At 45.3% G+C, this 26095-nt stretch overlaps 1 protein-coding gene across 3 annotated transcripts in view; it reads right to left on the bottom strand.

Moving 5' to 3' along the window:
* MSI2 (musashi RNA binding protein 2) overlaps nucleotides 1-8148 on the bottom strand; it is a 691995-nt gene extending 683847 nt beyond the window's left edge. For all 3 annotated transcript variants that reach the window (XM_040424888.1, XM_040424889.1, XM_040424890.1), the window contains exons 1-5: nucleotides 7778-8148; nucleotides 7475-7515; nucleotides 7161-7242; nucleotides 6503-6587; nucleotides 3686-3727 (exon numbers count right to left, since the gene is read on the bottom strand). In XM_040424888.1, coding sequence (XP_040280822.1) covers nucleotides 3686-3727; nucleotides 6503-6587; nucleotides 7161-7242; nucleotides 7475-7515; nucleotides 7778-7839 — 312 coding nt within the window. In that variant the 5' untranslated portion in view covers nucleotides 7840-8148. The remainder of the gene's footprint in view (nucleotides 1-3685; nucleotides 3728-6502; nucleotides 6588-7160; nucleotides 7243-7474; nucleotides 7516-7777) is intronic.
* Nucleotides 8149-26095: the final 17947 nt, after the last annotated feature.

Genomic DNA, 26095 nt, shown 5'->3' with positions numbered 1-26095 from the left:
AGATTATTCCAAGTCCTAAAATGCAGATTTAGAAGCTCTAATAGAGCTGAAAATAGGATTAGAATCCCAAAATAAAGCAGCAAAACAGGAAGCCTACACAATGTTATATATAATAACATTCCTTATACACTGAATGCCAGGGGCGTATGTAATAGACCTCGATTTTAAAACACTTGCCACAACTAGAACAGAAGAGGTTCAAAGCTCTAGGTGCAATATTCCAGGTACAGCACTTGTCTGAAGACAGAGATGAGGCTGCAAGTAAGTGCAGGAAAAAGGAGACCGCATAATTAAAGGGGTTCTCCAGGATCCCGATATGCATGACCCATCCACAGCATAGTTTATTAATACCTGATCGGTGAGAGTCTGATACCCCCCACACTCCCACCCATCAGCTGTTTCCTGCATCCTCTGGTGCCGGAGCTAGCACTTTGATTGGCGAGGGTCCAACATTCGGCACCACTTCAATTAGCTGTTTCCTGCCGGAGCTAGCACTTTGAATGGAGCATAAAGCCCAGCTCCGTTCAATGTGTAGTGGCTGTACTTTGTTACAGCAGCTCAGCTTTCATTGAAGTAATTGGGAGCCGAGCTGCAGTACCCCGCACGGCCACTACACTCTAAATGGAGCTGTGCTTTCTGCTCCATTCAAAGTGCTAGCTCCGGCAGGAAACGGCTAATTGAAGTGGTGCCGAATGTTGGACCCTCGCTAATCGGATATTAATGACGATACGTAATCAATACCAAGAGCATAGAAAGCCCCTTTAAGTCATCTATCCACCTCTACAAACTTTCAGTGATGTTTTGGTCTACACAGTACTATAGATTTGTGCATGTAGACATCAGAATAAGCAACATGTAGTATTTTTATGGTGTTAAGCATCTCAGGCTCTGCTTGTGTTTCACTCGAGCGAGTTTTCTGCGCGGGTGCAATGCGTGATGTGAACGCATAATAAACCCACTGAATCCTGACCCATTCATTTCAATGAGTCTGTGTACATGAGCGGCTTTTTTCACGCATCAGTTCTGCGTGAAAAAAAACGGAAAACGGAATGCAATTACAGACAAAACTGACTGCACGTGCTTGCAAAATGGTGCGAGTTTCACTGAACGCATCCGTAGCCAATCCATCACGCTCGTGTGAAAGAGGCCTTGGACTTTTACAGCATTAAAATGTATTGGCTCCTTGGAATCGAAGTTTGTTTCGACCAAAGTCGTGCAAGACTTCGGTTAGTTCCTACTGTATGCATATCTGCATATTGAAAAAAAAGTTAAAATAGCAATCCGAACTGGGCTTTGGCTGGTACCTCAGCCCAGTTCGGATTTCTATTTTAACTTGTTTTTCAATATGCAGATATGCATACAGTAGGAATTTGACGTTGGTCGAAACGAACTTTGGCTCCATGGAGCCAATACATTTTAATGTTGTATGGATACTGCATTAAAATGTAAGTATTTGAACGAGTCATCTTTGGATCTATGATCCGAAGGTTGATTCGCTCAGGCCTGTTTATAATTCAGGATTTATTTGTGTACATCCAAACTGTGAAAATGGTGTGTAGTGTTAGATTTAACCTCATGAGCATCATGTATTCTGGATGACTGGAAGGTCACAGAAAAGTGAAAAATAGTGTACTTGCAAGGAAAAAGCCTTGAAGAAGACAGCTACTAAAAATAAAAATATGAATGGTGTCAGGTTTTTTTTTTTTCTCACTTTGGATTTTTGGGGACATTTTTTTTTTAAATGGCATTTTTAGACAAAAAACACTATCTCCAGATGTTTTATGAAAGGCTAAGGAAAATATTAAAAGCAGGACAAACAGGTGTTTTTTGTAGTGGTGTTTTGGTGTTGACATGGCGTGTGTATTTCGGGATAGTGGCGTTTTTTAAAATCAAAATGGCACCATGCTCTCGGTATGGCGTTTTCCCCCTCAATTTCTGGTACTTTTGTGCCACAGACATCCAATGTTTTTTTTTGCCCTGCTTGAAAAAAACTCAAGTGTTGTTTTTAATGGTGTTATTTGTACCAATGCCTTTGATCTAAAGAAGTAATGACAAGGGGTACATACACTCCTACATAGAAAACGAAAGACATGGAAACAAGGGCATTGAAAATGCTAGGTGCTAAAACACATCATTTACTGAAGATGCCATATGACTGCACAAGTCGGGCATTTTTGGATATTTTTTTGGCAAAAGAAAAACGCCAGGACATAAACAGTGTGCCAGCTCCCTTCTACAAGAACGGTTGCTAATACTTTCTTACTAGAGGTGTTGCCTAAGTTTTTGTCTCTGCTCAGTCTACTGGTTCAGATCTAGTGAAATTCACAATGATCATGCAGTTCTGTACTTGAAACCAGTGCCATCATAACAGGATTCCTGGAACATTGAATGCCGGATTATAAGAAGTCTGTCTATTCTGCACACAAACATTAGGTTTAAGCCATTCGATGGACAAGTTTAGAAAAAGCTGGCGCTACAGCAAATCCCATTATGGATGGTTAATGCTACAATATGCAGAAAAACTGTGTGTGGTGGTTTCCAATAAGGGTCCATTCACACATCAGTGTGTGTTTTGCGGATCCACAAAACACGGACAACGGCAATGTGCGTTCCGCATTTTGCGGACCACACATCACCGGCACTATAATAGAATATGCCTAATCTTGTCTGCAATTGTGGACAAGAATAGGACATGTTCTATTTTTTTCAGGAACGGAAATGCGGACCCGGAAGCACGGGTCCGCATTTCCGGATCCGGGCAGCACATTGTGCGGCCCCATAGAAATGAATGAGTCCGCAATTCCGTTCCGCAAAATGCGGAACAGAATTGCGGACGTGTGAATGGTCCCTTAGACAGAAGGGAGGGGGGGGGGGGGGGTTCACCGGCCAAGGGTGTAAGGTTTTAAGTGAGCCACCAACTCTGTGTCCCAATCAAAACTAGAAATGTCAGATCTAAAACATTCCAAGGGCTGGCCATATGATAACAGTGACCACACCAGCCAAGAAAGGCGATAAAAGTGCCACCAACTAAAACTGCTAGCATTTTATAAAAGCCCATAGAAGCCATATGCAATAGTAAAGAAGACTATTCCAATTTATGACCGGCTGCACAAAATAAGCGATCACTTTATGCCACAATTTTCTACCCTTATTTGCAGAGCCAAGCAAAGATGACAAAAAAAAAAAAACAATTAAAAAAAACAGTCAAAATGCTTACAGGTTGACAAGATCTCCTGAGAAACAAAAATACAGCAATAATGATCATTTATAACTTAAAATAAATAATAAAAACAATCTTCACTGAGCATTTTTTCAACAATGTTTAATGTTAAGAAAATTACAACCAAAAGCATCTACTACATTTCTAGTTCGACATTTCACGCCAACTTATGAACAAAAATCACAAAACAAAGCACAGGTTTTATTGGCCCAATTGTAAAGCAAAATCCCAGAAGGCGGCCTAGTAAACTTAATAAAGCAATGACAATGTGGCCTAGTGAGGACAGAGTTAAACCTAGACACCACAGTTCTCCTGTAGTTTCCCAGCCATATGCTGATACCCTTAAGACGCCATGCGCTCCAGCTTTATAAGCTTTCATCTCCAATTCCCTGTTTGAAACATGAACCGCCTGGTAACAATGACTCTCTGTGTGCCGAAAATCCTATTATTGATCCACCTACTTACCTTGGGCTGGGCTCTTCTTGGAAATGCGACTTTAGGGTCAATCTGAAAAGGACAGGACATAGGGAAAGGAAGAGGGGGGGGGGGGGGGGGGGGGGGGGGGGAGGGAATAAAAAAGAAATATAAGTGAGTAGCTTGAATTCATCTTTCCAACATGAAGATTAATGGCTTATATGTAAGGGGTGGTATTATAGGCATTTATCATTAAACTGTTAAAAGGGCATAGGAGCATACGCCGTTATGCTCTGCAGCCCCCGACAAAGTCAAAAAGGGTTACTAGCCTGAAAACAAGGCGCATTTAATGTGCTCAGCTTGTACCTTACAGAAATGACATTGATTTCCTTTATTACAATGTACTGAAAAATGACAACTCCCGAGCACACAAGAGACCCACTGATATCCGTATAACAAAGTGCTTCTTTCTCGCTCAGTGTGCTGAACAGATGTTTCAGCCCCACAGCTAAAACTTTAAAGTTATTTGCATGTACTTCATAATGCGCCGCTCTGCAGAGCGATGTGCGTACGATTCTGGATAGAAACCGTCCACCAACAGATAAATCTGTGCAACCCCCTTCCCAGCCACAACTCAGAGCTGCCTGCAATGGAACAAGCTGCCGCCTCCACCTAATCACTGATAACGCGCACAAATACAGATGCCAATACCTGCTTCAAAACATAAATCCCTTCTGTTCAAAAGCGACATGCAGTCTATTACGGGTTCGGAATAAATAGCTGGATTTTCCCTAGAGGACTTGAAATAAGTAGATGTTGTGGCTGGCAAGAAACTAAGTGTAAGCCTTCAAAATGGTTCTGAGATAAAACACAGGAACCTAGAGCAGCTCCACCGAAAGATCTACCGCAATAGACCCCCCCCCCCCCCCGCCACCTCATTAACTTGTCGTTAATAATGCCACCGACATTTTTAAAAATCAGAAATCGCCAGTAATGTAGACGCTGTGCTCTGCTTTAGTCACCTAAGCGCAGGAGAGCACTCACTATGATTTTACAAACCTTAAAAGTGGTCAATGAGGTGGTGACCCCTCTTTCGATACAAGAAGGGGCCGTGCTGCAAGTCATAGGACGGTAGAATTACAGCACCTAATGATGAGCCATTAATTCCTAGTTTTCCAACACTTCACACAAAAAAACTGCGAGATTGCTGTGACATCTCACAAAAGCATCAAAATGGGAGACTGCAACAGGTGAGATTTTTTTTTTCTTCCATACAAGACAGAAAATAAAGGGTTAATTCTAACCAAGCAGGGCAGCAATGTTTGCCACAGACCGGATAAGACCCAGAAAGGTCATTTTTTTTATTTATTTTTTTTCTGTAGAAAATATTCCCTTTAAGACCTGTATGGAAGTCACTCACCCTATGCACACCTACCACTATTACGAACAATAAAAAAGGTCTAAAACACGCACACAAAAAATAAAATAAAATAAAAAAGTTAGTCATAGACAAAAATTCTACTTCTTGTATCTAGAAAATCAGCTAGGGAAAAAAAAATGACTAGCACAAAGTAGTTATTCTTAGGTCTGTGGGCCATTACCTAAAATCAAAGCTTTTAACCTAAGTGTAAACAAGAGCGGTAACTCCATGCCAAAACCAACCGAACTGTCTCTTGCACTGAATGTTGAAACACGAGTCAAAGACTAGACAACGCTACATTAACAATAATCAAGAACGTGGTGACAGACACAAACATACCATTACGTCCCATGGACCATCTGCTTTCTCCTGTACCGCAGCCCACGTGTTCCCACCACCCCAAACAGTCAAACCTTTGGCCTAGTCATTAAATGATTAGCATCAGCACCGCTGCATTCATGAGCCGTAGACATATAAAATGACACGATAACAACAATGACCAAGCGACAAAAAGAAGCGGGCGTGAAGTTCTGGGACCTGGAGTGGACAAGTTGTAGACCTAAGGGCACGTTTTTTCGCCAGATACAGTATATACACAATGAGAACATACTGTGGTACAGGTCAGTAATTACACAGTCACCACAAGAACAATACAGAAGTGTAATAATCATTTCAGCATATATCCTGGTCTCTGTAGGCTTCTCTTTTTGCCTATTTTCCATTTCTACCAGTAACTGAGCTTCTCTGAATGAGGACACGGTTAAAATTCTGACATTTAACAGTTGTTAAAAAATCCTTTATCTAATCAGTGTAATTAGCTCACCTTTCCCTCCTCATTAAGCACGGCACTAGCAATACAGGGGATCTTTTGTCAGCGTCCTTTCTGCAAGCTTGGTTAAGGCATAATTAAACTGGGTAATAGGGTGCAAAGAAGGCTATGTTTTATCCTTGTGCTTTACAAACACAGGAGAACCTAAGTGAGATACAATGGTAGACCTTGTACCAGTCTCTCAAAAGCTGGACTCCAGCAAACTGGCATCTGCCACCTCTCACGACAACGCAAACAAGTCAAATGGGATGGCGAATGGACCAGATTTCACCAAGCTCTGCTGGCCTACCTAAACCCTACAGCTCAATACGATGGGGTGACCTATAGGCACCCGCTGGTAACTGAGGGGTTAAGTGTTTTATAGTCTCATACACTGACATGTAAAAAGCCTAAAAAAAAGATTCCCCATTGCTAAAAGATAGGCATTAAAACAGAAGCAAGCTGATGAAAGGAACGAGCAAGGTGTAAGGCTTAAACTTTAGCCACAGCAGTTATGAGGTCCACAGTCAAGTGTCTGGTGGACACCAGTATATAGCAAGCCATCCAACAGAAAAGGAAAAAAGGATAAAAAAATAATATTAAAATAAGAGAAATTGAAAAAATAAAAAGCACAACATACCGTCTTGGAATCTAATTCATGGTGGGGTTGAGCTAATACTTTATCTACACTTGCGGGATCTGCAAACGTAACAAAGCCGAAGCCTCTGAAATCAGACAAAGAACAAGAGAAATGACAATGAGCGCTAAACATGGAGCACAGATACAACGTGGAAATTAAAAAGAGGCAAACATTATAAAAAATTAAAAAACACACAAATACACTCAATTACAGATTTTAAAAAAAAGTCAACTAGAAGAATTGGTAAAAGGTAGGAGGCTGTAGGACATGTCTACTAAGGTCTTCTGCAGGAAACAATCACTTCATGGGACTAATAAATACGTCAATACGGAATAATTATTGTAACATATTTCACGCAGAATCTCAGGACAGTGCCATCTTAGATTGTATGTCTATATATGTACTAAGGGTTAGTTTCAGGGTTCACTACCTGGGCACCATGCTCGATGGGTACCACCCAGGAGATTTGTGACAAGAAGTGGATTTACACACTTGGTGAAGATTTCTGGCACAGGGAATCTGGAGAGAAGCTGCGAGACAAGGGGGCGTGTGCCTGACAACTGGAAGTGTTCCATCCAGATGCTATCAGGCCACTGAACAGCACCTATGCCCTCCAGAACAAGTTCTACACGCTTCACACATGACACACGGACCTTACCTGGATCGCTTCGTGGTGGGGTCCCTCATCACCATGCATTCTCGGATTTCTCCAAATTTGCTAAAATAGTCTCTGAGGCTGTCTGTGCACAAACAGAAGACATGACAGCTATCAGCCAGGAGAGGGGAAGAGTCCAGCACCAGCCACCCCCCCCACCACGGACTAAGCCCCAAATAGCGATAGGGGTCGAATAGAGGACTCGGAAGGGGGAAATAAATAAATAAGGAGGAGAGGAGAAGTGGGAGGCAGGAGAAGAAGAGGAGAAGCTGCCAGCTGGAACAAAGAGCCAGATCTTCAGAGAGGGGCAGCCTTACCTGGGGAGGTCTGCCAGCTCAGGCCGCCGATAAACATTTTACTACAAGGGGAAGAAAACACAACACAAGTCAGCACAGATGTCACATCGGCCATTTTGACGTGTAACTTACAAAAGCTTAAAAGGGAGAGATAGAGAGAGAGAGAGGGGCAGAGAGAGAGAGAGGGATGCAGAAGACAGATGGAGGGGATCAGCTCCGCACACAGGAGAGGGGAGGCCCCTGCCTCTCATGACATCAAGGTGTCACTGAAGGGGATGCAGAGCAGTCTCCTCTCCCCACACCCCCCCATCCCCTGGAACTTACCCGGGGTCGTGCTGAGAATCGTTCGGACTCCCGGAGGTGGCCTGGCTCCCATCAGCCTCCATAGCCCCTTGACACAGTTTTTAAAATTAAGAATAATAACTAAATAAAAAACAAAAATAAAAGCTGAGGAGCAGAGAGAGAGAGAGCGGAGCGGTAAGGTCAGGGTAGAGCGGCCGCAGCCTGGCTCTCTCACACAGACGACAGCGGCGGCGGCGGCGGCACTCCTGCACTGGGACTACTGTGTGTCACACAGGGAGACAGGCAGCAGCTAAGCTACGAGGAGCCCACAACACAAGATTATTGAGCCGGGAAGAAGCTCGTCACACGTGGGATCAGCTCAGCATTGCTCTGCCTCCGCCTCCTCCTCCTCCCGCCCCCCGGCAGCAGTGGCCCCTCCCCCTGTCTCCCAGAGCGCCGGCCGTGGGAGTGCTCGAGGAACGTGGCTGGTGACGTCACGCTGCCGTCCCACCTGCCCGGCTCCAGCTTCTGGCCAGTGACAACAAGAAGCGGAGCGGCGGCCGTGACGCGCTCCAGTGTTTGGACACAGCGCCTACGTCGTGCACCTCACCGGCTGCTAAATATAGCGCCCCGGCGGGGGCTCGTCACCTGCCGCCACTGTTCACACGAGAAACGCTATGGCCAGCGGTTTTTCTGTATTGCTGCACACAGTTGTACCGCTGCCCTGCTCTCGGGACGGTGCATGCCGAGCAGCAGATGTGAGGAACGTTTCTCGGGCTGGACTCACACTTGCGGTTTTTTTATGCTTGTTTTTTTTTCTAGCCTAACAGTTGGCAAAAAGACGCATCAGAGCTGCATGTGTGGCTTCAGTCTGCATAGACCAAGTGGGGGTCATCTACTAATGTTCTACACCTGTTACCTGGTGTAGAAAAATCACATTGTCGTTTTTTTTTAGCCTTTTCCAACATAATTTTTTCAAAAAGTGTATGGGAGAGGAGAAGGAATCCTCTCTCAGATTGTTGAGGCCCTTCCCACTGCGCAACATTGCAGGTCAGACGGTAGGTGGCACGGAACCCCAGCTGTAGGTCCTACTATCCGTGGCATCATGTTGGCTCATATACGCACCTTAGGTGGGAGTGTGACCCCATAAACACCTATTGGGCTGAGGTACATGAAGTATTTGTGAGCAGTGTTGAGCGAACCTGTTTATTAAGTTCTGCGTCCAAAGTTCGGGTTATCGAAGTATCCCGTTACGGATTCCAAATTCTGTTATGGTCCGTGGTAGCAGAATCCATATCGGGATTCTTCGATAACCCGAACTTTGGACGCAGAACTTAAAAAACAAGTTCGCTCAACACTATTCGTGAGGGCTCAAGCACACGATCATGTGCGCCCCGTACTGTGGACCGCAAATAGCGGTCTGCAATGCACAGGCACCGACCATTTGCGGATGCGGACCAGTTCGAAGGAATGGGTCAGCGATCTGCAATATTTCAGCAAGGTTTTTACTAAGACCAGCATATGAAACAGCACTCCTTAGTAAATGACCCCCAGGGGGATATGACCGCTGCGCCTCCACTTCTACAGCACCCTGAGGACACTCTGGGGATTTTTGTTGTGGCATTTTAAGACATTTTCTTTAGGGCACCCATTTAACCAGGATCCAGAGGAAGACTCCTCCTCGGCTTTGGGGCTCATGCACACAAACGTATTTTCTTTCAGTGTCTATTCATTTTATTTTTTGCAGAACGTATGCAGAACCATTCATTTCAATGGGTCCGCAAAAAAACGGACTTTACTCCGTGTGCATTCCGTGTCCGTATTTCCGTTCCGCATACGGACAAGGATAGTACTGTTCTATTAGGGGCCAGCTGTTCCGTTCTGCAAAATACGGAATGCACACAGACGTCATCCGTATTTTTTGCGGATCACAAAATACATACGGTCGTGTGCATGAGCCCTTATGGACATCCCTGCTACTTAGGGCTCATGCACGCAACTGTAGCCATTTTTGCAGTCCGCAAATTGCAGATCCACAAAACACAAAAAATGGCCATGTGCGTTCCCCATTTTGCGGAACAGAATGTCCTGCCGTCTATAGAACAGTAAAACGGACAAGAATAGGACATGTATTTTTGTGAGGATGCCACAGAACGGACGTACATATGCGGACAGCACGCGGTGTGCTGTCTGCATCTTTTGCGGCCCCATTGAAGTGAATGGAAACAATGCGGATTGGATGTGGACAAAAAATACATTCATGTGCATGAGCCCTTATGCAGTCACTGGGGAGATTTGACACTCAGAAGTATGAGACAGTTGGGTGACAACCTCTCTGTGGAATTGTGGCCATGTTAGGCTCTGTTCACACAGCCATCAGCAGTTCCATCGCATTTGATGGGAAGAATAGTGCCACCTGCAGCAGACGGCCACCATGACAGAACCTTGAGGCTATGTTCACATGGCAAAATCAGCGCCAGAAAAGTCAGTAGCAGATTACTAGCTAAATACAGGTTGTTTCTAGTGGCAGATTTATAATTTGGTGGATGTTTAAGGGTCCATTCACGCTTTTCGGCAGAGGATTCCGGTAGGCAGTTCCGTCGCCGGAACTGCCTGCTGGATCCGGCACCGGAACTGCCTGCTGGATCCGGCAATCCAGGTGCAAACTGATGGCATTTGTCAGACGGATCAGTCTGACAAATTCATTGAAATACCGGATCCGTCTCTCTGGTGTCATCTGGAAAAACGGATCCGGTAATAATATTTTTGCATTTCTAAAGTTCTGCACATGCGCAGACTGGAAAGCCGGATCCGTTTTGCCGGAACACAATGCCGGACCCGGCACTAATACACTTTATTGTAAATTAATGCCGGATCCGGCATTCCGGCAAGTGATCAGGATTTTTGGCCGGAGATAAAACTGCAGCGTGCTGCGGTATTTTCTCCATCCACAAAACGTAAGAGTGACTGAACTGATGCATCCTGAACGGATTTCTCGCCATTCAGAATGCATTAGGATAAAACTGATCAGTTTGTTTCCGGTATTGAGCCCCTAGGACGGATCTTAATACCGGAAAAGAATAACGCTAGTGTGAAAGTACCCTTAGAGGAGTTTTTACAAGAGTATTAGAATTGTTTGGTTAAAGTTTTCCTTCTTCCCTATTGACTTCTATAGAATCCTCAATCAAATCTGCTTCCAAGAAGTAACACGTCACTTCTCAAGCAGAAGTTCGGGTTTGGGATAGGTGTTGTGTAGATTGTATTATTTTCCCTTATATCATGGTTATAAGGGAAAATAATAGCATTCTGAATACAGAATGCATAGTAAAATAGTGCTGGAGGGGTTAAAAAATAAATAAATAATAATTTAACTCGCCTTAAAGAGGACCTTTCACCGATTATTACACTATGAACTAACTATACAGACATGTAGAGCGGCACCCGGGGATCTCACTGCACTTACTATTATCCTTGGGCGCCGCTCCGTTCTCCTGCTATGCCCTTACTAAGTTATAGTAGGCAGAGATTTCGGTCACTAAGTTATGGTAGGCGGAGTCTGCCCTTGTTCTGCTCTAGCGCTGGCCAATCGCATTGCAGAGCTCACAGCCTGGGAGAAAATAACCTCCCAGGCTGTGAGCTCTGCGCTGCGATTGGCCAGCGCTAGAGCAGAACAAGGGCAGACTCCGCCTACCATAACTTAGTGACTGGAATCTCCGCCTACTATAACTTAGTGAGCGGAGATACCGGAGGGCATAGCAGGAGAACGGAGCGGCGCCCGGGGATAATAGTAAGTGCAGTGAGATCCCCGGGCGCCACTCTACATGTCTGTATAGTTAGTTCATGGTGTAATAATCGGTGAAAGGTCGCAAGGGCAGATTAAGTGCATGATAGGCCCGGGGCTGTCTACCCAACTTTTTTGTATGAAGAGGCTGCGGTGCTTCATGGGCGCCACAGTCTCTTCTTAGGCCATATGACATCTTCAGACTAAAAAAAAAATACCCCAAATTGGGTCCTAAACTGAAAAATTTGGTCGCCAAATTTAAAATACATATAATTGTAATAAAAAAGACATGGAGGAGAATACAGCACCACATACCTCTTACATCCAGTGACATCTCCTGTCATGTAGACCTTCTCTTTCCTCTTCTCCTCCATTTGACCCAGACCACCATGGCAAATTCTTTCAGCCGCATCTCGTCTCTACAGTTTGTAACACAGACATGTTAGATTTCTCAATTTTTCCATCAACCTCCTCATCCTGGTGTCCCTACAGTGTCATCCTGCCACCCCCCATACTGTGCCCGTTGTGCTCCCCAATGCCCAAGGAACTATACTGCTGAAAAAATAGTGACCCTAATAGACATAATTGGGGTAATTTATCAAACTGGTGTAAAGTAGAACTGGATTTCCAAAAGAGCTGTCAAATATGAAAGGTGGAATCTGATTGGCTGCTATGGGCAACTAAGCCAGTTCTGCATTACACCAGTTTGATAAATTACCCCAAATGTTCCTATAGTGTCCACAGCAGCTATAATGTCCCCTAGAGTGCCCCCAGTAATATTAACACCCTATATTGTGCTCCAGGTAATAATCCCTGTATAAAATCCCCAGAAATAATAGAATTGCCCCTACAGTGCCTCCCCAATAGCAACACGCCCATATAGTAATTTCCACCACACTGCCCCCACATAGTAATCCCCCATAGTAATTTGCCCCCACACAGTAATTTCCCCCAAACTGCCCCCATATATTAGTTTGCCCCCACACAGTAATTTGCCCCACACTGCCCCCACATAGTAATTTCCACCACACTGCCCCCACATAGTAATTTGCCCCCACACTGCCCCCACATAGCAATTTCCCCACACTGTTCCCACATAGCAATTTCCCCACACTGCCCCCACACAATCGTTTTCCCCACACTGCCCCCACACAATCGTTTTCCCCACACTGCCCCCACATAGTAATTTGCCCCCACACTGCCCCATATAGTAATTTGTCCCCACATAGCAATTTCCCCACACTGTCCCCACATAGAAATTACCCCCACACAATAGTTTCCCGCACACTGCCCCATATAGAAATTTGCCCCCACATAGTAGTCCCTCCCATAATAATTTGCCCCCCACACAGCAATTTGCCCCCACACTGCCCCATCTAGTAATTTGCCCCCACATAGTAGTCCCTCTCATAATAATTTGCCCCCACATAGTAGTCCCTCCCATAATAATTTGCCCCCACACTGCTCCCACATAGCAATTTGCCCCAACTAGTAATTTGCCCCCGCATAGTAGTCCCTCTCATAATAATTTGCCCTCACATAGTAATTTGCCCCCACATAGTAGTCCCTCCCATAATTTGCCCCCACATAGCAATTTGCCCCCACACTGCCTCAACTAGTAATTTGCCCCCACATAGTAGTCCCTCATAATAATTTGCCCCCCACATAGTAATTTGCCCCCACATAGTAGTCCCTCCCATAATTTTCCCCCACATAGCAATTTGCCCCCACACTGCCCCAACTAGTAATTTGCCCCCACATAGTAGTCCCTCCCATAATTTGCCCCCACATAGTAATTTGCCCCCACATAGTAGTCCCTCCCATAATTTTCCCCCACATAGCAATTTGCCCCCACACTGCCCCAACTAGTAATTTGCCCCCACATAGTAGTCCCTCCCATAATTTGCCCCCACACTGCCCCCACATAGCAATTTGCCCCCACACTGCCCCAACTAGTAATTTGCCCCCACATAGTAGTCCCTCTCATAATAATTTGCCCCCACATAGTAATTTGCCCCCACACTGCCCCATATAGTAATTTGTCCCCACATAGCAATTTCCCCACACTGTCCCCACATAGCAATTACCCCCACACAATAGTTTCCCCCACACTGTCCCATATACAAATTTGCCCCCACATAGTAGTCCCTCCCATAATAATTTGACCCCCACACTGCCCCCACATAGCAATTTGCCCCCACACTGCCCCATCTAGTAATTTGCCCCACATAGTAGTCCCTCCCATAATAATTTGCCCCCACATAGTAGTCCCTCCCATAATAATTTGCCCCCACATAGCAATTTGCCCCCACGCTGCCCCAACTAGTAATTTGCCCCCACATAGTAGTCCCTCTTATAATAATTTGCCCCCACATAGTAATTTGTCCCCACATAGTAGTCCCTCCCATAATAATTTGCCCCCACACAGCAATTTGCCCCCACACTGCCCCAACTAGTAATTTGCCCCCACATAGTATTCCCTCCCATAATAATTTGCCCCATACAGCCCTCACATTCTTCCCCCATGTAATCGATTTATCTTCCCTAATATGTCCTCCTGTGTGTCGTCCCCCCCCCCAAAGTAGGCACATGAAATAAAAAAATGAACAAAAAATGAAAAAGATAAATACTCACCTATGTACAGGGCCAGGCGCTTGCTCGCAGAGGAAGGCGGGATGAGTCAGGCGCGTCACAGTGCTGCGTCCCGGCACAGGCGCGCGATGACGTCATCACGCACGCCTGCGCCGGGATTTCACTACCGCATAGGCCTCAGGCCTACAGCGGTGATCGGCGACGGGACAGGGAGCTATGCGCCTCCGTGCCCCGCCGCAGTATGTGGGCGTTCGGGTCAGCGTTGGGCCCCCCATCGGTGCTGGGCCCGGGGCTGCCGACCCGAACGTCCCTATTGTAATCCGCCACTGAAAGGTCGTCTTTAATCCACTGGTTCGAGCAGCCCGGCTTCTTTCTTTTCTTCAGGACCTGGGTAAAAGACCTTTGATGACATCACTGAGCTCATCACATGATCCATCACCTTGGTGATGGATCATGTGACGGACTATGTGATGAGCACAGTGACGTCACCACAGATCCTTTTCCTCCTGCACAGCAAAAAAGAAGAAAAAAGAGAAGCTGGGCTGCGCGAACAAGTGGATTAGGCCTCATGCACACGACCGTGTTTTGTGTCCGTTCCGTTTTTTTTGTGGATAGGATGCCGACCCATTCATTTCAATGGGTCCGCAAAAAATGTGGACAGCACACCGTGTGCTGTCCGCATCAGTATGTCCGTTCCTTTGCCCCGCAAAAAGAAATAGTGCATGTCCTATTTTTTTCTAGTTTGCGGACAAGGATAGGCATTATTACAATGGATCCGCCAAAAAAACGGATCCGCTGAAAAAACGGATGCCATACGGAACGTCATCGGTTTTTTTTTGCGGAACGCAAAACACATACGGTCGTGTGCATGTAGCCTTAAGGTGAGTTAAAAAAAGATTTATTTAACCCCTCCATCCCTAATTTACTTAGCATTCTGTATTCAGAATGCTATTATTTTCCCTTATAACATGAATAATAATGATCAGGTCTCCATCTTGATCGTCGCCTAGCAACCGTGCGTGAAAATCGCACCGGATCCACACTTGGTTGCGGATGCTTGCGATTTTCACGCAACCCCATTCACTTCTATGGGGCCTGCGTTGCGTGAAAAACGCACAATATAGAGCATGCTGCGATTTTCACGCAATGCACAAGTGATGCGTGAAAATCACCGCTCATGTGCACAGCCCCATAGAAATGAATGGGTCCGGATTCAGTGCGGGTGCAATGCGTTCACCTCACGCATTGCACCCGCGCGGAAATCTCACCCGTGTGAAAGAGGCCTTAAGGCATTTTAGCCTATGGGCATGAAATGTGTCAATACCTGCATTCTGTTCCGCAGCGGAATAAAACGCAAATAAAGTTTTGTTGCGGATTTCCTGTAGCTGAATGTCTCTATTCATTTTAATAGAGATATAATCCGCAATAAAAATAACACACCTTTGAAAAATCTGCACCTATCGATTTTGTTGCAGAAAATTCCGGAGTGTGTGAAGGCACCCTTATAAGTCATCAAGGTCCGTTGTGCACGGCCGATCTGTCCTATAGTGTCTGGCTTCAGTTGCTGGAAATTACGTGTGAACAGAGTCTAAGTTGTTCCCCTGCTTTTTTCAGAATGTTAAATATGAAACAAACTCATAAATAGCGTAAAAAAAAATAAAACTGACAGAAGAGGATGACTGAAGGACAAGTGCTGAGAAGAAATCTGCTGTAGGAGCTCATTGATGTGATATACGGGGGGCATGCAAAGTAGCAAATTCTATGCACCAGAATTGTAATTTACAGAGGGTACAAAGAGACCCCTTTACGTCATGTGGGTTTGGTTCATGGTATTTCTTCAGCATAAGATTATGGGGCAACTTTAACAACATGGGGGCTCAGACTTGCAACTTTTCTAGTCATAAAAAAAAAAAGCCCCCTTTTTTTTTTTTTACACTGTTTGACAGTTGGGCGGGGGGTGTCAGGGATCGGGACACTGGCCTGACAAATATACTAACACACACTCCCGGGAACAGTCGGAAATGTTGCTGAAAAGCTAGTTTTTACACCAGGCGCATGGACTACCGTAGGTGCGCGTAATTTATGACGTCATAAATTAGCTGAATTTGCAGTGTAGGGGGGTATCTAAGACCAGCGTAAAAAGATAGTCTTAGTAAATAACCCCCCCCCCCTAAAGTGAAATATACTTAGCCTGGCTCCCAGTGGGTCAGAAATCCTTGTTATGGCATGACCTTATTCAACGTCAATCCACAATTTTCTAGAATTTTTCCCAATCCAAGCGAAAGCAGCAAATGCTTTAAATCAGGTATACTCAACCTGCGGCCCTCCAGCTGTTGTAAAACTACAACACCCTTCTGTAGGCTGATAGCTGTAGGCTGTCCGGGAATTATGGGAGTTGTTTTCCAACAGCTGGAGGGCCGCAGGTTGAGCATGCTTGCTTTAAATCATGAGGGAATGGAAGCCTGGAGATGAGTATTCAGCACATATGTCAGAGGTCATCACCTAATAAGGCCTCATGCACACGACCGTTGTGTGTTTTGCGGTCCGCAGATCCGCATAACACGGATGGCGTCCGCGTGCGTTCTGCAATTTGCGGAACGGCACGAACAGTCATTGATATAACTGCCTATTCTTGTCCGCAAAAGGTAGGACAGGTTATATATTTTTTGCGGAGCAACGGATGCGGACAGCTCACGGAATGCTGTCCTCATCTTTTGCGGCCCCATTGAAATGGGTCCGCATCCGAGCCGCAGTTTTTAGGTTCTACAGCGGACCAAAACCGTCCAATGTTATAATTATGGTTGAGCGAATCAAAGTATCCAAAGTGGACTTTGATCCAAATTCCAGGAAAAATTTGATTCGCCGCAAAGCCGAATTTTCTCGTGCTTGGTGGTAACAAATCAATTTTCCCTGAAATAGTATTTAAAAAAAAACATACTCATCCATTTGAGCACGAAGAGGCCGCCACAGCCATCTCGATTGAAGATCCTGCGCAGCTGATCAGCGGGGATGCCAGGTGTCTGACCCCCGCCGATCTGATATTGATGACCTATCCTGAGGATAGTTCATTAGTGTTAGTGCTTGTTCACACGACAGTGCCATTTTTTGCGGATCCGCAAAAAACGGATGCCGCCCGTGTGCCTTCCGCAATTTGTGGAACGGAACAGGAGGACCATTATAGAAATGCCTATTCTTGTCCGCAAAACGGACAAGAATAGGACAGGACTCGTAATTTTTTACGGGGCCACGGGACAGAGCAACGGATGCGGACAGCACACAGAGTGCTGTCTGCATCTTTTGCGGACCCATTGAAATGAATAATTCCGTATACGGACTGTATGCGGAACGCAGAAAACGGCTCATATACGGAACGCATAATACAAGCCCTTAAAAACCTGGAAAAGCCCTTTAACAGGTGAGTATTGGTTATTTTTAGCATATTTTACATTCCCAGTCAAGTCCTTTAACCTTTAGAGGACCTTGCATTTTAATTTTTCACTCCCTGCCTTCCCAGAGTCATAACTTTTTTAGTTTTCTGTTCACATAGCCTTACGGGGGCTTATTTTTTTGCAGGACAAGTTGTACTTTCTAATGGCACCATTTATGGTTGCATGCAATGTAGTGGTTAGCTGGAAAAAATAGTTCCAAATAGAGTGGAATTGGAAAAAACGCAATTCTGCCACAGTTTTATGTTTTGTTTTGTTTTCAACCTTCATTCTCCAGGTCACTACAATTACACACTTAAAACCCTGGGAAAAAAAATCATATTTTTTTCATCACCAAATCCTGACCCCTGTAACTTTTTTGTAGTTATGTGTATGGAGCTGTTTAAGGGCCCATTTTTTGCAGGGTGATTTCAGTGATACAATTTTGAAATGTGTGTGACTTTTTGATCCCTTTTTTTTATATATATTTATTTTGCCATATGGGATTAATATTGTTATATTTTAATAGTATGGGTACTGAACTTTTTTTTTTTTTTTTAACTTTTTCTTTAACCCCTTAAGGACTCGGCCCTATTTCACCTTAAGGACTTGGCCATTTTTTGCAAATCTGACCACTGTCACTTTAAGTGCTGATAACTTTAAAACGCTTTGACTTACCCAGGCCGTTCTGAGATTGTTTTTTCGTCACATATTGTACTTCATGACACTGCTAAAATTGGGTCAAAAAAGTTAATTTTTTTGCATAAAAAAATACAATTTTTACCAAAAATTTTGAAAAATTTGCAAATTTCAAACTTTCAGTTTCTCTACTTCTGTAATACATAGTAATACCCCCAAAAATTGTGATGATTTTACATTCCCCATATGTCTACTTCATGTTTGTAGCATTTTGGGAATGATATTTTATTTTTTGGGGATGTTACAAGGCTTAGAAGTTTAGAAGCAAATTTTGAAATTTTCTGAAATCTTCAAAATCCCACTTTTTATGGACCAGTTCAGGTTTGAAGTCATATTGTGAGGCTTAGATAATAGAAACCTCCCAAAAATGACCCCATTCTAGAAACTACACCCCTCAAGGTATTCAAAACTGTTTTTTCAAACTTTATTAACCCTTTAGGTCTTCCACAAGAGTTAATGGCAGATGGAGAAACAATTTTGAAATTTATATTTTTTGGAAAATTTTCCAATATAATCAATTTTTTCCAGTAGTAAAACAAGGGTTAACTGCCTAACAAAACTCAAAATGGGTTGCCCCGATTCTGTAGTTTGCAGAAACACCCCATATGTGGTCGTAAACTACTGTTTGGCCGAACGGGAGCACATAGAAGGAGGGGAACACCATATGGGTTTTGGAAGGCAGATTTTGCAGGACTGGTTTTGTTTATACCATGTCCCATTTGAAGCCCCCTGTTGCACCCCTAGAATAGAAATTTCAAAAAAGTGACTCCATCTAAGAAAGTACACCCCTCAAGGTATTCAAAACTGGGTTTACAAACTTTGTTTACCCTTTAGGTGTTCCACAAGAGTTGATGGCAGATGGAGAAACAATTTTGAAATTTCTATTTTTTTGGAAAATTTTCCAATATAATCAATTTTTTCCAGGAGTAAAACAAGGGTTAACTGCCAAACAAAACTCAAAATGGGTTGCCCTGATTCTGTAGTTTGCAGAAACACCCCATATGTGGTCGTAAACTACTGTTTGGCCGAACGGGAGCACATAGAAGGAGGGGAACACCATATGGGTTTTGGAAGGCAGATTTTGCAGGACTGGTTTTGTTTATACCATGTCCCATTTGAAGCCCCCTGTTGCACCCCTAGAATAGAAATTTCAAAAAAGTGACTCCATCTAAGAAAGTACACCCCTCAAGGTATTCAAAACTGGGTTTACAAACTTTGTTAACCCTTTAGGTGTTCCACAAGAGTTGATGGCAGATGGAGAAACAATTTAGAAATTTCTATTTTTTGGAAAATTTTCCAATATAATCAATTTTTTCCAGGAGTAAAACAAGGGTTAACTGCCAAACAAAACTCAAAATGGGTTGCCCCGATTCTGTAGTTTGCAGAAACACCCCATATGTGGTCGTAAACTACTGTTTGGCCGAACGGGAGCACATAGAAGGAGGGGAACACCATATGGGTTTTGGAAGGCAGATTTTGCAGGACTGGTTTTGTTTATACCATGTCCCATTTGAAGCCCCCTGTTGCACCCCTAGAATAGAAATTTCAAAAAAGTGACTCCATCTAAGAAAGTACACCCCTCAAGGTATTCAAAACTGGGTTTACAAACTTTGTTAACCCTTTAGGTGTTCCACAAGAGTTGATGGCAGATGGAGAAACAATTTAGAAATTTCTATTTTTTGGAAAATTTTCCAATATAATCAATTTTTTCCAGGAGTAAAACAAGGGTTAACTGCCAAACAAAACTCAAAATGGGTTGCCCCGATTCTGTAGTTTGCAGAAACACCCCATATGTGGTCGTAAACTACTGTTTGGCCGAACGGGAGCACATAGAAGGAGGGGAACACCATATGGGTTTTGGAAGGCAGATTTTGCAGGACTGGTTTTGTTTATACCATGTCCCATTTGAAGCCCCCTGTTGCACCCCTAGAATAGAAATTTCAAAAAAGTGACTCCATCTAAGAAAGTACACCCCTCAAGGTATTCAAAACTGGGTTTACAAACTTTGTTAACCCTTTAGGTGTTCCACAAGAGTTGATGGCAGATGGAGAAACAATTTTGAAATTTCTATTTTTTGGAAAATTTTCCAAAATAATCAATTTTTTCTAGGAGTAAAACAAGGGTTAACTGCCAAACAAAACTCAAAATGGGTTGCCCCGATTCTGTAGTTTGCAGAAACACCCCATATGTGGTCGTAAACTACTATTTGGCTAAACGGCAGGACATAGAAGAAGGGGAACGTCATATGGTTTTTGGAAGGCAGATTTTGCTGGACTGGTTTATTTACACCATGTACCCTTTCAAGCCCCCTGATGCACCCCTAGAGTAGAAACTCCACAAAAGTGACCCCATCTAGGAAACTACGGGATAAGGTGGTTGTTGTTTTGGGACTATTTTAGGGGTAAATATGATTTTTGGTTGCTCTATATTACTCTTTTTTGAGGCAATGTAACAAAAAAAAAATTCTAAAATTGTTTCTACATTCGCTATTTAGTTTTGTGGAACACCTAAAGGGTTAACATAGTTTGTAAAGTAACTTTTGAATACCTTGAGGGGTGTAGTTTCTTAGATGGGGTCACTTTTTTGGAGTTTCTAGTCTAGGCTACATCAGGGGGGGCTTCTAATGGGACATGGTGTCAAAAAAAAAACTGTCCATCAAAATCTGCCTTCTAGAAACCATATGGAGTTCCCTTCGTTCTATGCCCTGCCGTGCGGCTATATAGCCATTTACGACCACATATGGGGTGTTTCTGCAAACTACAGAATCAGGGCCATAAATATTGAGTTTTGTTTGGCGGTTAACCCTTGCTTTATTACCGGCAAAAAGGATTCAAATGGAAATTTTGCCCAAAAATGAGTGTTTTGGCACCGTTTTTATTTTATATTTTTAACACCGTTCATCCGAGGCGTTTGGGCAAAAGTTATTTTTATAGCGACGACTTTTACGCACGCGACGATGCCCAATATGTATGGTTCTCAGACTTTGGAGACACTAAGCAGGCATCCTAAAAACTGCGGCCCTCCAGATGTTGTAAAACTACAATTCCCACCATGCCCTGCTGATGGCTGTAGGTTGTCTGGGCATGCTGGGAGTTATAGTTTTACAACATCTGGAGGGCCGCAGTTTGAGGATGCCTTCACTAAAACTAATATTTTTTTGGGAAAAAAAAAATGTTTCCGTGTCTCCAAAGTCTGAGAGCCATAGTTTTTTATGTTCTCTAGTGGACTGTTGGGGATTATAAAAATTTAGTACTCCATGGAAGTGTGATACTCCCTGAAGCAATCGATAACGCAGAGGCCCGGATGATCGGGGCAAGTGTCGCACTGAGTGGTGGTGTCCTTCCGTATCCCCCTCCTGCGACACACTCTGCACTTTTTTTGGGTTCGTCCCTTCTTTCCAGTATGGGGGACCACACCTGGAAAGTGTTGGCCAGGGACGATCCGGGCGCCTCCAATTCCCGAGGTACTCCGGCCTGCTCTTTCCCGGTCCGAAAAGATCAGGTCCTTGAGGACTGCCTCATAGAATTGGAGGAATGTCCCTGTGCTGCCAGCGCTTCGGGATAGTACAAAAGAGTTGTACATGGCAACCTGCACCAAGTAGACCGCAACTTTTTTGTACCATGCCCGGGTTTTGCGCATGGCGTTATATGGCTTGAGGACTTGATCCGAGAGATCAACTCCTCCCATATACCGATTGTAGGCGACGATACAATCGGGCTTGAGGACCGTTGCCGCGGTACCTCGCACAGGGACTGGGGTGATGCCGTTACCGTGGATTGTGGACAGCATAAGGACATCCCTCTTGTCCTTATACCTGACCAGCAACAGGTTTCCACTGGTAAGTGCACGGGTCTCACCCCTGGGGATAGGTACCTGGAGGGGGTAGGCAGGGAGGCCGCGTTGATTTTTCCGCACGGTCCCACAAGCGAACGTGGATCTGGCGGCAAGGGACCTGAACAAGGGAATGCTGGTATAAAAGTTGTCCACGTACAAGTGGTAACCCTTATCCAGCAGTGGGTACATAAGGTCCCACACGAGTTTCCCGGTAACACCCAGAGTGGGGGGACATTCTGGGGGTTGAATCCGGGAATCTCGCCCCTCGTACACACGAAATTTGTAAGTGTACCCTGAGGTACTCTCACAAATTTTGTATAGCTTCACGCCATACCTCGCCCGCTTTGTGGGAATATATTGGCGGAAACTGAGTCTCCCCTTGAACGCAACGAGAGACTCATCAACCGCGACCTCCCTTCCAGGTACGTAGGCCTGCTGAAATGTGGCCCCAAAGTGATCGATGACCGGCCGTATCTTGTACAGCCGGTCATAGGCAGGATCACTTCGGGGGGGACATGCTGCATTATCGGAATAATGCAGACATTTCCGGATCGCCTCAAACCGGGGACGTGTCATGACCATACTGTACAGTGGGGTCTGGTATAGGACGTCCCCACTCCAGTATTGCCTGACACTGGGTTTTTGGACTAGACCCATATTCAGCACGAGGCCCCAAAATGTCCTCATCTCGGCTGCACTGACCGGCGTCCAGCCACCGGGTCTAGCCAAAAATGAGCCTGGGTTTTGAGCGACGAACTGTTGGGCGTACAGATTCGTCTGCTCCACCATCAGATTCACCAGTGGGTTACTGAAAAAAAAACTAAAATAGTCTATTTCAGTAAACCCCACTGTGGGAATCTGGATTCCAGGATTGCCAGCAAAATCCGGAATCTCAGGCTCAAAGTCCACTGGGGGACACCAGCTAAGTTCATCGGCAGGGGGCTCCGGTGGACTTATTTGGTGGGCCGGGAAACCAGTACGAACCCCAGGGCGGCTCGTACTAGGGTGGGCCACAGGATCCCTAGCATGTGGGGCCCCTGGCTCCGCCTGGCGGCGTCTCCGCCGCCTTGGTGGCTCATCGTCATCAGATGATGATGAGGAGGATGCGGATGATAAAAGGAACGTGGGGTCATCCTCATCCTCACTGGGGCTCTCAGAGTCGGAGGCAATCTGGGCGTATGCCTCCTCGGCCGAGAACATCCGGCGGGCCATGGGTGTGTGTGCGTGTATGTGTGCGTGTGTGGAAACCTTTATTATATGTGCGTGTGTGTGGGGGCAACGGGTGTTCGCGTACTAAAAAAGGCAAAAAAAGAAAGGGCAAGTGTTAGGAAAAAAAAAGTTCAAACTTGCTGATCAGCGGTACAACGCTGATCAGCGGTCGGTGGGGTGGTGGGGCGGGCGATGCGCTAACACTGGACGGACGCTAAAAAGTGCCGGCCAGTCAGCGCACGCAGAAAAAAAGTGGTGGTAAGGGGGCTGGTGGTCAGGGGAGGGGGGGGGCTGGGGGTGGGGTGGGGGTCTGGTGGGGGGGGGCAAGTGGCAGGGGGGGATCTGGGGTCTGATGGATGGATCAAAGAAAGTTTGGAAATAAAAGTTTTTTTTTTTTTTCTAACTAACTTTTCCCTTCTTTCCCTGCCTAACGGTGCCTCTCCCTCACTGACCCTAACCTACCTGGGTGGCGATGGGTGCAGGAGGGTGATGGATGCCGATTGTGGGGACACAGGAGCTCGTTCTGGACGGTGCTGCACGGTCAGGGTGCTGGACAGGAAGAGGAGGGGAGAGAGGAGCGCAGGAAGTTTGAATCTCGCGCCTCTCTCCCCTGCTCCAATCAGCACCCTGGACAGCGGCGTTCAGCACCAGGGCCAGCACTGCCTCTCCAAATCCTCGGACTGCGATAGGTGGTGTAAAATTACGCCACCGATCGCAGTCTTTTTCCGGTTCATCGGGTCACAGGACACCCGAATGGACCGGAAACGCAGAAAACCGCAGGTCTGAATTGACCTGCGGTTTTCTGCGATCGTCGATGCGGGGGGGTCAAATGACCCCCCCCTGCATTGTTACGGGATGCCGGCTGAATGATTTCAGCCGAAATCCCGTTCCGATTAACCCCTGGGGCGCCGGAATGCCGATTTCAAGTTAGGACGTACCGGTACGCCCTGAGTCCTTAAGGACTCGGGAAATAGGGCGTACCGATACGCCCTGCGTCCTTAAGGGGATAAATCATTAGATTACCCATTGTGTTCTGTGATTGCTATATACACATTGTTAAACACTTCTTTTACAATATAACACAGTGGTGCCACCTGCTGGCCTGTATTGATACATTTTAGTAATAGCTTCTGAAGCCTGCTTGAGGCTTCTGGCTATTATACTAGTGTAACAGGTTTCCCGATCACTTACATCTGCCGCAAGTCTCTGGACCTCGGCGGAGGTCACAAAGGGGTTTAGGATAGTCTAGATCAGTGATGGCTAACCTCCGGCACTCCAGCTGTGGTAAAACCACAACTCCCAAGATGCATTCTTGCTTGGCTGTTTTTCAGAACTCCATAGAAATGAATGGAGCATGCTGGGAGTCGTAGTTTCACCACAGCTGGAGTGCTAGAGGTTAGCCATCACTGGCCTAGATTCTTACTACATACTAGTATATCATTGAGTTTAATGTATACTGTAAATGTATTTTTAAGCTTCAATAGTGCTTTCTGCAGGCAGCCAACATTTTATAATTTAAAGGGCATCTGTCAGCAGATTTGTAGCTATGAAACTGGCTGAACTGTTCACTTAGAAGATGAAGATATCTGTGTTGGTCCCATGTTCATGTGTCCACATTGTTGAAAAAAATGTTTTAATATATGCAAATGAGCCTCTAGGAGCAACAGGAGCGTTGCCTCTACGCGTAGAGGCTCAGCTGTCTGCAACTGAAGAGCCTTCTCCTCTTTAATTGGTAGGTCCAGGCAGTGAAAACATCATCATGCCTGGCCTTGTCAATCAAAGTGCAGAGAAAACAGATCCTCTAGGGGTAATGGTAACACCCCCGTTGCTCCTAGAGGCTCATTTGCATATATTAAAACTTCATTTTTCTCTGCAATGTGGGCACATATGAACATGGGACCAACACAAATGCCTTCAGCTGCCAAGTGCACATGTAATAGGTCAGCCAGTTTCATAGGTACAAATCTGCTGATAGATGCCCCCTCTATAGGGGAATTTAATAATGGCCTCACGGCAGTTTTTTGGCATAAAGCGGGAGATTTATTAAGAACAATGTTTTCTACTCCGATCTTGATATCACCTGCGCTGCCAGAGGATACGTGTCATGGACCAGAGTGGGGGTAACTCTAATCCGTGTGATGTTAAACGTATGGAAGCTGCTCGGCCAGGGCAACAGAATACGGAGCAGGTCACCTCCTAACGCGTCCCTAATTCTGACCCTGACTCTTAACTGTATGAGCCGACCCTGATGGTAGGAGGGCTCATACTCCGGAACCTAGGGTCCCTACTAGCCCTCAGGATAGCCCTGTGCTAGGAGTAGGGGAAGACGACCTGTTCCTCCTAGGCACGGACGAACAGGAGTCTCACTGGCCAAGCTGCACAGGAAAGGGGAAACATAAACAGCATATGGCAATGGCAGGTAGTCAAACTAGTACCACACCTACCTGCCACAGACACACAGCCTGGAACCCATGCATAAGTGCTGCAGTCCACAACAACATAAACGGACACATCACACAGGAACCCAGGACCATAAGCTGCAATAAACATAAAGACATCAGAACATCTATGCCTAGACATTACTTATGACCACAAGGGTGGCCCTCACTGGATATATGGTAAATGAACCAGGAGGATGACTCCAGCATAAACCATGGCTGAAATACCCCTCAGACTTCTGGCTTCCAGCAGGAGCTAAATAGTCCAAGCAGCCACACCCACACACACACACAAGAAAAGGAGTTAACCCTTCCATCACCAAACAAGGAAAGTGTCGCTTAAAGGGAAATGCACACACAACTAAATCCCGTGCATACCAAA

The sequence above is a fragment of the Bufo bufo genome, chromosome 3 (assembly GCF_905171765.1).
Source record: "Bufo bufo chromosome 3, aBufBuf1.1, whole genome shotgun sequence".
NCBI classification, from domain to species: Eukaryota; Metazoa; Chordata; class Amphibia; order Anura; family Bufonidae; genus Bufo; species Bufo bufo.
Note: the sequence above shows the minus strand (reverse complement) of the source record. Positions and strands in the feature narration are given on the sequence as shown.